The 14,264-nt window shown below is 37.5% G+C and overlaps 1 protein-coding gene across 1 annotated transcript in view; it reads left to right on the forward strand.

Moving 5' to 3' along the window:
• Positions 1-13,049, forward strand: part of SLC25A17 (solute carrier family 25 (mitochondrial carrier; peroxisomal membrane protein, 34kDa), member 17) — a 15,369-nt gene extending 2,320 nt beyond the window's left edge. Inside the window, exons 3-8 of the mRNA XM_009895254.1 lie at positions 2,771-2,922; positions 5,006-5,122; positions 5,822-5,967; positions 7,922-8,017; positions 11,937-12,019; positions 12,446-13,049. Coding sequence (XP_009893556.1) covers positions 2,771-2,922; positions 5,006-5,122; positions 5,822-5,967; positions 7,922-8,017; positions 11,937-12,019; positions 12,446-12,593 — 742 coding nt within the window. The 3' untranslated portion in view covers positions 12,594-13,049. The remainder of the gene's footprint in view (positions 1-2,770; positions 2,923-5,005; positions 5,123-5,821; positions 5,968-7,921; positions 8,018-11,936; positions 12,020-12,445) is intronic.
• Positions 13,050-14,264: the final 1,215 nt, after the last annotated feature.

The following is a 14,264-nucleotide window of genomic DNA, read 5'->3' on the forward strand; positions in this document are numbered from 1 at the left end:
AGCAGGATAATTGAGACATGTTTCCCAGCTGGAAGTTTTTTCTCCTACTAAGTATGTGGAAGTAAACAAGTGACTTTATGTTGGTGAGATTCAAGATCTATCTATAAGCAGTTAACTTCCAGCAATGCTGGACTTCAGTATTTGCCACATAGTCTGATCTGAACTGGCTGGGAAGAACAGTTCTGTGTGTGTCCTTGTTACGAGTATGAGTCTCTGGTACTCAAGTAGACCAGAACTTCTAGGACATTAAAGTTGACAAAAGTCTAGCTTGGCCAATAATGTTTTGCCACCTGTGAACTTGAGCGGTTGGCAGTTGTATGCATGAGTACTTCTCACCCAGTTGGTGATCTCTTTTGTTCAGATTGCCGCATTACTTTTGTCATATGAGGGTGGCAAGTAAACATAATGTAGGAAAAGAAAGAAGGGGGGGGGGGGGGGGGGGAAAAGACATTAACTGAAGTGGAGAGACTGCAAAAGTAGTCATCCTGCTTTTCCTGTGAAAAAGAAAAAAACACTAATTCTGGCAAGAGGGGAACATTGTTTCTTCCAAACGTATTGTTTTATAGAATCATAGAATGGTTTAGGTTGGAAAGGACCTTGAAGATCATCGAGTTCCAAACCCCCTGCCATAGACAGGGACACCTCCCACTAGACCAGGTTGCCTAAGGCCATGTCCAGCCTGACTTGAACACCTCCAGGGATGGGGCCTCAACAACCTCTCTGGTCAACCTGTTCCAGTGTCTTACAATCCTCAAAGTAAAAAATTTCTTCCTAAAGGTATTTATTACACAGGTATTGCTGGATAAGCAATGATACTAGTTCTAGAGATGTGTTTGGAATAACCAAAAAACCCCAACCAACAACAAATTTGAAATGTGATCATAAACATCTTGATCGCATTTAGTTTGTAGAGTCTTGTCTTATATTACACTTTTGAGACTGCTTTTCTCATCTAGATAATGCAAATAGTGTTAGCTAATAGTTTTCTGTAGAAGTTTATCAAACAGCTTTGCTTTCTTCCCAGCACTTTCATCCTTTTCTAGATGATATGAAAGGTGTGCACTGAGTTTTCAAGGTTGCAGTTTGGAACACAAGCTTAGGTTTTATTTGTGTGCCGAAGTATTTGTATGTCAATTAAGGATGCTAGCACTGACAACTTAAGTCATTATAACAGACTCATGTTTTTTGTCTCAGTTTCATGTTTTCTACTGCAAGATGTTTCATTTGAAAATCATCAGAAGTTGTTCTTAATAAATCAAGCAAAACCAAACTAACACTCTGAGTTAGAGGACATGGTCCCCAGAGGGTGTTTCTCCCTTCCTTTTCTACAACAGAAGGAAGGTGGTGCAAAAATTGTTTTAATTCTACTCATGACTAACTGTATAGTCAGTTAACTTGTAACTGTATGGTTAGCTAAGCCTGTGACTTCAGAAACAGTCATAATGTGGTGTATTCTCAGCTACGTGGGAGGGAGAAGCACTTGATGCATCTGAGATGGAAAAACTAGAACAGTCAGATGCTGTGTTGACCAGCCTTGCATCTTTTATGGACTCCTTCTTGGGGATCCTTATAGTCTGTGTATTCGATATTTTAATGAATACTAAAGAGCCTCCATGATTACTGCTGGTCATTGAGGAGTTTTCTTATGCTCTTAATATGATACCTGTCCCGTGCAGCTTCAGTGAGGGTGAACCTTCATCATTACCTCTTTTTGGATGTATTGTAGAACATGCTGTGGAGGTAGGGCAGTTATTGAGGTGTCCCAGTTTTACAGGCTTATCAGGCCTGTCAGAGAAGGGAACTTTGTTAGTCAGCTATTATGAAATCATTCTTAAATCAAGCTAGATTTAGATAATAACAATTATTTGCAACACCTGAAAAATAAGATAGCTGTGAATCTTAAGGGGATATTCAGTTTTTCATCTGTGATTAATCTAGTTAAATTTAAATCGGTAATATCTTTTTCTCACTTACCTGACTGATTTGCTGTAGACTTTACTGCAAGGCATTTATTAGAAATTCCTTCTACCTGCATATTTCCCAGGTTGCGTCCTTTGGAAAGCTCTCCTTTGTAGAATATATTAATTTCAGTAACTAGTCTTCCATCTATAATTTTTATGTAAGAATCCAGACTTTTTTTTTTTTCTTCCATATTATAGATTTCTATATTTTGTGTTGAAGGAGTAGTTGTTTTGATTCGCCCCACCTCCCCTCCCTCCATGTTAACAATTGCTTTGTTTCCTTGGAGATGTGAGCATCTCTTTACTGAGGTGTTTATCTTTTGTATTGGACCGAAACTCCATTTCTTAGCAAAAATAAGAATTCTCCTTATGCCTTGGTATGTTTCAGTATATGGTTTAAACTGACTGTATCAGTCTGTATGTTAACGTACATAATTCCAACATATATTCATCCCTTGGATGTTTGTAGTTCATTGCTGGCTGTTGGCAGAGAGCAAATACAGTGGTAATACTTTTGAAGTGAGCGAGCAAGACCCAAGCTTTTCAGTGTAATTATATTGTACCTCTGCAGCTCCTTTTCAATGGAATTATTCCTGATTACTATAATTTATAAATATAAGTGCTTAAATTTTTATGGTACAGTCAGGAGTTTAGTATGGTTTGTTATCATTAATGATAAAGACATATCTAGTTATTATTGTGTGTAGTATACAGTATTGTATCTCTGGGACCCTCCACCAACATGAAAAATCTAACAGATCTCCTAAATCCTTTGCTGATCCTTACCATGACTTTTTGCTCTCCATTAGGTTGGCACCATATCGAGGATGGTTCCCTGTTATCTCCAGCCTTTGCTGCTCCAATTTTGTTTATTTTTATACATTTAATAGTCTTAAAGCTCTCTGGGTCAAAGGTCAGCACTCAACCACTGGAAAAGACTTGGTTCTTGGCGTTGTTGCAGGTAGTACTTGAAAATCTTGATTTCATAAAAAATGTATTGTTAGTATATTCTATCTAATGATTTTCTTTATGAAGTCCACTGGAGGTCACACTGAGTGCTTATGCCTCCCACTGTATGCAGACCTGCTTCATTGTACAACTCTGTTTGCTCTTCTGTGTCCTCCCCACCTCATAAGTATGTGCATAAACTGTTCCTGTTGCGAATTCTGGCACACAGCACAGTGCTGTTGCAGTCTGGTATTTTATTTGTGCCTGGTGTGTTGTTTATCATAGTATCTAAGCATCATCTTTTAGGTGATGAAGACAGGTGGCAGGGAGAGGTGTTAGTTTTTTTCAGAGGGAAAGATATATGCCAATTCTGAAATATTTTTTTTATTAGGATAAGTAAGAGCTTTTAATGTAAGGATTTGAGTGCCAGCTTTCAGACTTCTTTTGGGGTCATCATCTGAAAGTGACAGCAAGTCTCTAGATATATGCGAGTACAGTGGGAACTTTATGTTCTTTTTTTATCCCTTCCTCTCATGTGGATGCTGCAGTGGCTTCTTTGAAGGGATGATCACGCTTGTGCTTTTCTAGAAAATCCAGTGTGAAAACTTACCACTGTGTGCCTGTGTTTGCCTGTACTATTCTGCAGGAATAATTGTTCATGCAAGGACACTGAAATAAGCTGATTTTAAAAAACCTGCAAAAAAAGGCCTGTGATTTTTTTTTTTTTTGGGGGGTGGTGGTGGTGGGTGGTGGTGGTGTTTGTTTAGTTTTTGCTGGTTTCTTGTCATTTCAGTGTGTAGGAACAATGAATTGCTGAATAGTTGGGGGAAGGTAAGGGAAGAAATTCTTAAGTTGGCTTCATCACTGGTGGAAACTTTCTTGTAATTACATTCTGGAACAAAGGCTACAGGAATTAGGGTAATAGCTTGTCAGTTAAATGACATCTTCAGTTTCTGTAGTTTATATCCTTATAAGGGAATAATATGTGGTGTAAATTGAAAAATTACACTTGGGGTATTTACTAATTCTCCCTACTCATCTCTCATTCCTCCTACTGGTAGCAAATACAGATTGGGAAAATATATTAAAAATTACCTTTCCAGTCCAGAAGATAGTTTTATGACTTCTCCTTTATTTGAGTCTGGGTGAAAATTGCAAGCGTATTGTGCTCTAACGTGTTGCTCCGTAATGTAATCACATTGACTTTGGTTAAGAGAGGTTAATGTGGCTTGCCTTTTCTAGTGCTTGATTTTGCTCAAAACTTTTTTGAGAGCTGACTGTAGTATTTGTGAAGGATACTGAAATATAGTTATGTTTATATTCTGCTTTTCTGAACCCTCTTAAAGGAAAAGAAAAAGAACAAACAGGCACAATGCAGGTAGTAAAGTTTCACCTTTTTCAGATTTATTGTTCTTGATACTGAGATGGGCACATAGTGTTATATCACTGTAACAGAATAATTCAGTCTGTCACTCAGACTCCTACCAAAGCAACCAGTGTAGAAACAATTGCTAATTTCTGTGATGCAGAAATATTAATAAGAAAGATGAGAAGCTTGTTTTTAAATAGTTTCTTTAAAGTAACTGCCTCAGTCATTACTGAACGGGTATCTGTTTTGATCTCTCCTCATAAAATAATCCTTTTAACCTTATCAGTCTGATTCTTTCTGAAAGTAGGCAGGCAACAAGTCATTATGGAATGAAGTGGGGCATGAAAGATTATCTTGTGCTCCAGCGTAGTGTAGTATGCAGCAAAGTAACAAGTTTACTTAAAATTCCTTCAATGTGTTCATGTTTGGTGTGTTTTGTTTGGTGTTTGGCTTTTTTTATTTTAATTTGGGGGGGAGGGGGGAGTAGCAGAAATGCCTTCATACTGCATGCAACCTCCTGACATCTAATTCATAGTGGAGCTGTGGGGAAGATACCTCAAGTAGCTTATACCAAATTACCATTTTATTTTTTGCAGTTATGCTGTGTTAATTTTCCCCTCTCTTCCTACCAGTAATTTCAGTAGTGTGTGAATTGGGGTAAAAAGGGATAAGAAAACATTGAAATGTTCTGCTTCTGGCTGATTCTTTGCGGTATGTTTTGCATTAGGTGTAGTGAATGTCCTATTGACCACTCCTCTTTGGGTAGTGAACACACGTCTGAAGCTGCAGGGAGCAAAATTTAGAAATGAAGACATTGTACCAACCAATTATAAAGGCATAATAGGTAAGCACCTGTTGTTGTCTTCAACTGAAGAGAAGTTCATTAAATTAAATAGATCAAAGACTCTGAAGTTTGGACACATTTATTCATGTAATGGATATCACCCTGGAATCTCTGTGCTTCCCTATCACTTTGCAGTCATTGAGTTTTACAGGAAACCGGACTTAGCCATTTCTGATGATAATTAAGGGTTTGGAGTATGCACACCTGTAACTAAAATACCTTTTGCAAAGGCAAGTATCTTATCATACAAATCGTGCAGTAGTAGTGAGCTCAGTAAGGTGGTAGCTGGGAGTCTGAGTTTGCACAGACAATCTGCAAATTCAGTTTCACTAACCTTAATATCTTAATCATCCACAAGTTCATGCTGTCTTCCTTTTAAAAGTAAATAAGTAAATACTGTTGTTGTTTTGAACAAGGTTTAGAAGATGTTGATGCTGAGCTTGTACTGAAAAGACCAGTGTGTCTGTGCAGAGGATAAACTTTGTTTACATTAATGGTGGTGTGAGCAAGGACCTCTTTTGTCACTATTTTTCCATTAATTTCCGGATTAGAATGGAAGATAAAAAAAGTAACGTAAGAGTCTACAGCAGATTTTAATACACTTTGAATATTGGGCTCAAGTGTAACTTCTCATCTTCTACAGTCAGAATTTTGTACTCAAAATCTTAATGATTTTTTTTTTTTCACCTTGCTTCTCAGATGCCTTTCATCAGATAATACGAGATGAAGGAGTCTTAGCTTTATGGAATGGTACTTTCCCCTCTTTGCTGCTGGTCTTCAATCCTGCCATACAGTTCATGTTTTATGAAGGCTCTAAACGGAAGCTTTTGAAAAAGCAACTGCAGGTGAGTATGTTTTGAGGCCAGGTGATGGACATTTGCTGTTATAAGACAGGTTCTTTGACGTGTGTTACTTGAGCAAGTTCAGGAATGTAGGTTTGGGTTTGGCTTTTGTATTCTTGAGGGTTTTTTTGAATTAGTATATCTTATTAGAAATATCCATGATCATGAAGTGAGATGTGAGTCTCTCGTGTCCCTAGGGAAGATACTCCTGTGATGAATTCCTCTTCCTGTAAAAATAAAACTGCACCTCTTGTCCATATTTGTTTAGATTTGTTCAGTCTTGATTTACAGTAGAGATTTCAATTCTAATGTATCTGTTTTATCAGTATGTACTTACAGGCTGTTTTGAAGTCAACTCTTAACCCTTTCTCCAATAAATCAAGTATATTAAGCCTTTGAAGTATCACAGATTTTCTCTGGACTGTGTCATTTTAATAACAGTTTTTTCCTGAAGCCCTCAGTTCTTCAATGTCCTTTTTCCAAGGGTGGACACTAGAACTGAACACAGCATTGCAATCATACCTCCCTGATTCTCTAAATAGAGGTAGAATCACTTTTCTGTCCCTGCTTTATAGTCCCCTTTTCTTTATTCTTTTCCTTTCTCTGTATCAGATACAGCAGCTTACCTGAGCTCATGTTCCTTGTATGTTCTAGCAAATTGAAAAGCATTTGTGTTGCTTTCTAGGATAGTGTTATAACATATAATATGTTTAAGCTGCAGTGCTTGGCTGTTAATTTGTGACTTCAAAATGTGTTTGGCTGTATTAAAATATTAGATCATATTAGTATGTTACAGAGTCATCTTGTTTTTCCTCAACACACAGTGAAATTATTTTTTCCTTAAGATTTTGCGTCCTAAAAGAGGCTTGAGTTTTTTACTATCTTCAGTCAATACTTCAGCTCTAGCGCTCGATTTGTGCCTGATGGATCTATCCAGTTATAGTATGGATAATACATTTTTTGAGTGATGAGCTTCGCTTCGTTCTGCATTGTTATTTGCCTGTTGTCTAATTGCTATATTTCTTGTGTTTCTTTTAAATTACTTCGTTCTACCTTAAATTAAAGCATGTTTTGTCCATGGTCAATGGAGAGGGAAAATACTTATTTTTCCCCTAGCAATGGTCTTTCCATAGACAGTTGTATTTTGGATAACATTTTTCTTCTGATTTGATCTTTTTGTGATTGTCTTAAGTATATCAGATTGACTTTTTTAAGATGTGCATGTATGTGCATATTTCTGACTAAAATAAACATATTTTGCAAATCTGAAGCATGTTTTCATACGGGCACCTGTTTATTTTCAGTGATTAATTCACACTGAATGACTGATATGCACTGTAATCAGCTTAGGCTATAACAATGTATTTGGTGCATTTTGGAACATTGTGGGCTTTGGAAGTGAGAAAGGGCTTCCAGCAGGTGTTCTAAACTAATAGCAGATGAGATTTTTAGCCTATATCATCAAGACTAAGATTCTGCCTGATAGCGTAGTGATTGTGTCTTAGGATTATAGAGTGATGTTCAAGGAGTCTTCCACTGTCACCCTTTCAAAGTGCTGTGTGACTTGTTAGCTTAAACGTTGCAAAAGCTGAAATGCTTGCTGATTGCTGGTGTGTTTAAATGCTACTTCCCTTATCTTTTGTCTACCCTCAGTGCTTTAAATTGTATGGCTTTATCTTCACTATTTTTTAGTAACCTAGTTATAGTGAGCAAGTTAGAAATGCAAAAGCTTGAGAGCAGGTAGAAGTTACAAATAAACTTTAGTTGTGGGAAAGTAAGTTGGTTGACCTATAACCAACTCTTTAAAATCAGAAGACCAAAAGACTTCATGAAATATTTATGCCAAAGATACTTAAATAACCTGCTAGCAGGTTCTAGTATGGAATACCCAAATGCATAAGGGTAACTGGCTGTTTTGGTACAATGTGGACATAATATGTTCTTTATCTATAAACAGCTCACATCTTTGGATGCTTTTGTCATTGGTGCAATAGCCAAAGCAGTTGCCACCACCCTCACTTACCCTCTGCAGACAGTGCAGTCAATTCTGCGGGTAAGTAAGAATTTCATTTCAGACTAACTGCCTCTGACTTCTGTATAACGCACGCCCTGTCCTTATGGCTTGTTCTTCTTTGTCTTAGTGAACCTGTCATTTTGGGAGCTCCTTTGCACAATGTGGGTCATTGACAAAGGTGCCTCTTTTCTTTGATCCTGTGCTGACAGAATCTGATAGAACTTGGTGTTACGGGTGCATTGACAACATAAGGCATTGGTATAGTGTCTCACAGAAGCTGATGCACCATACTGCTTTTAGGCATTGCAAAAATGTAGATTTACTACTTTGAATATAAATGGAAAATGTGTCAAGTGGGAAATTAAAATTAAATCCTCTAAGCTCAGTTTGTTTCCAGATGACTTCGGGTAATAAAAAAAAAAGTTCTTTTCATAGTTTTTGTTTTATTTGAGTGATGGCCTGACCTTGTCAGTAGCCAGAAGGTGATTCATCAGGGGAACCTGAGCTCCCTCATAAATAACATCTTTAACCACTTGCCCAGCCTTGTACGCTAATTGTAGTGGTAATGGAAACACTTGCATTTGTTCTCACTTGCAATTTGTATGTATGCTGGACAATGCTGCTACCTTCAATATGTACCAATACTGTTGTAATATTGAAACAAGACAAAGTTGAGGTGGGGGAGACTTGCCCATACATAAGCAAGCATATTGTAATTTAATTTCTGTGCTTTTTCATCTATTTTTATAAGTTGTTTCTTGATGATTTTTTGTAACAGTTAAATATCAATAAATGTTTCCACATGCAGTATAATGCTATTTTCCCAAGTAAGGAGAAGCCGTAATTTGCATGTATGGTAAAGCCATTATATATGTTTTAAAACTTGTCTAAATTTGGAGAATTAGTTGAATTATTGAACATGAGCCTTCCATGCTAAGGGTATCGCTTCTCAGACTGTCTAATAGGGTTTTTTTTATTGTTAATTGTTCATCTGGAAAAAGTTATTTTCATGCAGATTTTGTAATTATTTGAATTTTTCTTCTATCTAATTAGAGTGGGATAAATGTATTTTGATTTTTGATAGCCTTTAAAAAGATAGTTTGGATGCTATATTCCAAACTAACAGGACTTGAATATATTTACTGTGTGGTTGATGCTACCTGGAAAAGATGCTAGGTACAATTTTTGTGTCTGCTCAGCTTTCAGCTTCACCAAGCCGATGGTGCACAAAATGGCATCCACATTGTAGATGTGTTAGCCACATTGTAGTTTTGTCAGCAGTCACTTTTTCTGAAGTGTTTCTAATGTTTAATGATCAGCTGAGCTAGTGCCTTCGTTCAGTGTTTTATCCTGTTTTAATAGCCTGGACACGTCTCAGGAGTTAAACTAGTAATGCAGACTTCTATTACTGAAGTGACAGATACATAAAAACATTTAAGCAAATTTAGCTTTGTTTAGATAAGTTGCAACATCAGTTTGATTTTAATTTGTGATGTGTTTTCTGCTGGTGTGAAGGAGAACAGGAGGAAAGTTGGAGTGCTCTATTTTAGCTTTAGCATTGCACAGCAGCACAGTCTTCACGCTTCAGCCTTCACTGCTTTGTGTGGTTGCTATAGAAATGGTTACAATCTTGTGACTATTACTTCATGTTTTGTCTGTCTCTTTTTGGCTTTTTGAACATAATTCTTCTCTTGGTGACAGTATTATTCTTTTGAAAAAAAAAAAAAAAGGCAGGTCTGGTAAGTTGTGCTGCTAGCTTGATGTACTAACCAGCTGCTGCTTACTGCTCACCTCAGCTAAAGTCAGCTAGTTCACTGCTGGCTTGCCTGAGCAGTGGTGAGTTGCCTTTCTGCTTATCCATCAGTGTCCTGGTGACAGTGGGATTCCTCTCACAGTGGCCCACTGTGAAATAGTGGCCTATGTGCTACTTCTCCATGCAACGCCATCCTCTCCCTGGGATGATGGGGGATGCAAAGACCTTACCTCTAGTTCTGCAGTTACTAGGGGTGACTTCTTTCCCTTTGCTCTATGAAAGAAGTAATGTCAAGAAACTCTGAACACTTCTGGTGAGAACAGCACAAACATGCATCTGTGACTTCAGGTACATCTGTGCTGTCGAGTTCAAACTTGCACTGCTTTGTAATCTGTTTTCTAATTAAATCTAGCATTGTTATATGTGATGAAGTTTTTGTCACTCACACTGTGATGTTAAAAAAAAAAAGTTATGAATAAAGGTGTTTTATTTTCAGAAATAACATTCTGCATGAGGACAAGTTAACACAAGCTCAATATAATACATAAAAACTTACACATCATAGTTAAGTTCTATTCTCAAATTAGAAGTACAGGACTCTTTTCAACCTTAAACCTTTAGAAACTATCGTTTGAAAGTTACTAGGCTTCTTTGTAATGAATTCTCTACACCTTTGCGTTCAACTCTGGCAAAGTGCTCTTCTTGCTTCCATATAATGAACAGTTATCTTATGTAATTGATAGTGGTAAGCAGCTTCCAGTCTTGCCGTTTGGTATGTCTGTCTCATTTTCAGTCATTAAAAATGCATGGCAGTGGTGTTACTCATTATGCAGTGACAGTGTTCTTTAGCCTATATGTCGGTAAACAGTGGATAAATTAAATTTGCCTCTGGAGAAATAGCAATACTGTTAATGTTCTTAGTGATCCTGGGTGAAAAAGTTCTCTTTGAAACTCAAGTCTCTTTTCTCTAGTGTAGAGAATGTTAGTCCTTTTGGGAAATCTGCTGCAGTAATCACTGAAGTATTGACGTCCTAGGGAGAAATGAACTTTTTTCCCCCCCCTGGATGAACCTTTCTTTACAGTACAAAAATAGTCTGATGGTGGAGAAGGAAGCAAATGATTGGGTTGCTGATGAGATCTTGGGTGGTAAGCACATATTTGCCTAATAAAGGGAGATTGCCAATGGCATTCTGTTGCTGCTATTTCCGTCTGAGTTCTTAAGACATAGCAAAAGGACATGTGTCATCCTGGCATTTTCTTGTAATTTCTGAACTGCCTACATCTGCTTGCATACTCTACCTACTGTCAATGGTAATTTCATACACTGAAGAAGCAGCGGTTGCATGAGTAAGTTCTGGGAGAAACTCATCCACAGGTAGTTGCTCAAGTTCACCTTTCTTAGCACAGAAGCATAATACAGGCTTCTAAAGCTATTTGGCTATGTTATAAATAAAAGTGTGGCAACCTTTGTATAGTAACAACTCATAGTTACAGCTTGCTGACAGTACTGTTGACCTGTATCATATGAGTATCAATGAATGCTCGAAGAGGAGTTGTTGAAATTGAAAGTTTAACTCCAAGACACAAAATTACAGCAGCAGCTATCATGCCTACTGAAAAATGGTTTGTGGATAAGCAAACACAGTGAGTAAAAGAAGAATTATTTAGGCCAGGTAGGTGGATCAAACAATTTTAGATTCTTCCACAGCAGCTCACATGTAAATGTTTTGCTCAAAGACCATTCCTGAGCAGATAAATTTTGGGTTCAGCTATGCAATCGCAATGTAATAATGGTTTGCAGATGTATGGAGGCTTTGAAGCTTTGTTAAATGAAAGCTGAGCAAGCCAGGAAGAACTTGCTTTGAATGTTATCTCCCTACTAAGACTCTGCAAACCATGCTTTTGAGATCTTGAAAACTGTTTCCTCCAGAGCAACTGAAAGAGAGCAAATATGACCACGTGTAACCCTTTCTTAGAATCCATCTTAAAACCAAAACATTATTGTAGCACGTGCTACTTTAATACCTGCTGTGTAAAGCTCAATAGTGTGAGCTTTTGGCCTCAGTTCTTTGCTGATGGCTAGTATAACCTGGAAGATGTGAAGGGAGGTTTAAGAAAGGCTTCTAGATTTTAGGCATGTGTTGGGTTCTCTGCCTAGCACCATGGGGAAATAGTACAACAAAATGCTCTTCCTTTTTTTTTCAGTTTGGACGCCACAGGTTGAACCCAGAGAACCGAACACTAGGCAGTCTTAGAAATGTTCTTTACCTTCTTCAACAGAGAGTGAGGTGAGCTTTCCGTTTTTTTTGGACATGATATGGAAGACTTGAGTATTATTAACAGGTTGAAAATGTCGCTGGATCTGGCTCTTGTTTCTTTTTGCCCGTCTTGAACTTGCCATTTGAGTCAAACTGTTTTTTGTAATACACTGCAGTACACAAAACCAAATTCTCCTAAATATCTCTATGCTAAGTGGTATCAAGGATGTCTATGGATATCAATTTATTCCCCTCTCATCTTGAAAAGAAGCAATTTCTTGCACAAAAGACTTTAACTTGCTGCAGAATTTTCTCTTCAAAATATTATTAAATATACATGGCACTAGAGATCAATAATAAATTCAAGATTCTTACAGCTGTCATTAACTTGTGATATTCTTCTTTGTAGTGTAGAAGGCTATTCACACTTGTTTTCTTGTTTGTTTTCCTTTTTAGGCGTTTTGGATTAATGGGACTCTACAAAGGCCTTGAAGCAAAGCTCCTGCAGACAGTCCTTACTGCTGCTCTTATGTTTCTAGTGTATGAGAAACTGACTGCTGCAACCTTCACAGTCATGGGGCTAAAGCATTCACGCAAACACTGAAAAAGGAACCTATGCCAAAGATTATGGGGTCTAGAAAACACATACCACTTCTGAGACTAGACTGGGTAACAAAGGGTCCTCACTTTCTCTATTTCTCTCTTTTGTTAGCCATCTCCATTATTTGGAGAAATTTGGAATACGCTCTATAGGACCTGTTGCCATGAATTCAGGGATAGCCCATTCCCTATTCTTCTGAGAACTCACTGTGTTAAGAAACAAAGCAGAGACCTTATTTAAGCACTTGACATGAAATTTTAACTACTATATGATTTGGTTGACATTCTTGCCAAGAATGAGTATCTCTCACTATGCTTTCTTGTTTTCCCTCAAATCATCCTCAGCTACTCTGTCTTTACCTTCTATAAGCAGCTGGTGGGGCTGGTTTCATGTTATTTCCCTTGGCCTGTGTTCATGTCACTTCATATTTGGTTCATTAAAATAATTCATAAAGAACAAGATTTTTGACATAGTTTTCTTTTAACTTCAAGTATGTTTGTGGCACAGAATGATAAGATACTACCTGAAATACCTGGTGGTGAGTTTTCTGAACTGCTGGAACATATATAATACCAGTGAGTAGATGTGCTGCCGTCTTGAATTCACCTATTTTGAATCTTGAAAGTTTTGAATGCAGATACTGGCTAGATAGGAGGAACATAACCTCTTGTTTTTTCAAGATGAGTACCTCAGGCGGCTTCAAGAAAATGGACTTGCTACACAGAAATACATGAAGTTCTGTAACCCCGTTCCTTGTGGGAATATGTGAATTCACGCCACGTTTTCTTGCAGACCTGGAGCAATACCCTATGCTTTAGAAATTATATGCCCTCTCAAAAATGTGCTTCAATTATTTTTCCACTGATCTTCCCAGACGCTTTCCTGACCATGAAGCGTAAAGGTCATAACTGTTGTCCCAGTTAATGTAAGTATGTATGGGGTTTTTGCATAGTTTTGTTTAACAGTCGTAGGCCATAAAATCCAAATAAATCCTGCTGTGTCCATCATTAAGTTTGCGGAAGGATTGTTCTGAAGAACAGTTCTATATTTGAAGTATTGGGAAATTCCATGGTAGTTTAACACCAAGAATGTCTGGGAGAAGAATTTAATGCTGCAGGAAATAATGTTACTAAATTGCTAAATGGCACCCTTTTTTGGGTCTCAATTGAGTCAATTCTAAGTATGAAATTGGAATGCAGTTCTGCAGATAATGGTGTCCTTTGAAGGAGAATAAAAACCTTTACACTGACTGCTGCTTTTAAGAGTATTGGGAGTATTTGTATACAAGAAAAATGCTCTTTGTTCAGTGCTGGATGCTTTTGAGTCTAAATAGGATTTACATATGACAAGTAAGAATGAAAAAGCATAGTGAGCTGTAATTATACTTTGATGGATGACATGAAATTTAATGAAAGACAGCAGGCTTCACCACTGGAAGAGAAACAATCGCAATTCTAAGCATTTCAGTGAAAACATTCTTCTGATTGAAACGAGTTATCCTGTTGAAAGATAGCCTGCTGTCATCTTGGTGTTTTTAATAGGAAATTTGGAATCAGTAGTACAGCTCTTGATGAGCTACCTCACTTTGAAATTCCAGCTCTCAGAATCTCTCTGGAAAGCTGAGAGGCTCTTGGCTTTAAGCAACTGCAAAGCGGTTCTGATGCTACTTTAGCT

Source organism: Charadrius vociferus, unplaced genomic scaffold (genome assembly GCF_000708025.1).
Source record: "Charadrius vociferus isolate BGI_N301 unplaced genomic scaffold, ASM70802v2 scaffold251, whole genome shotgun sequence".
Classification (NCBI taxonomy): domain Eukaryota; kingdom Metazoa; phylum Chordata; class Aves; order Charadriiformes; family Charadriidae; genus Charadrius; species Charadrius vociferus.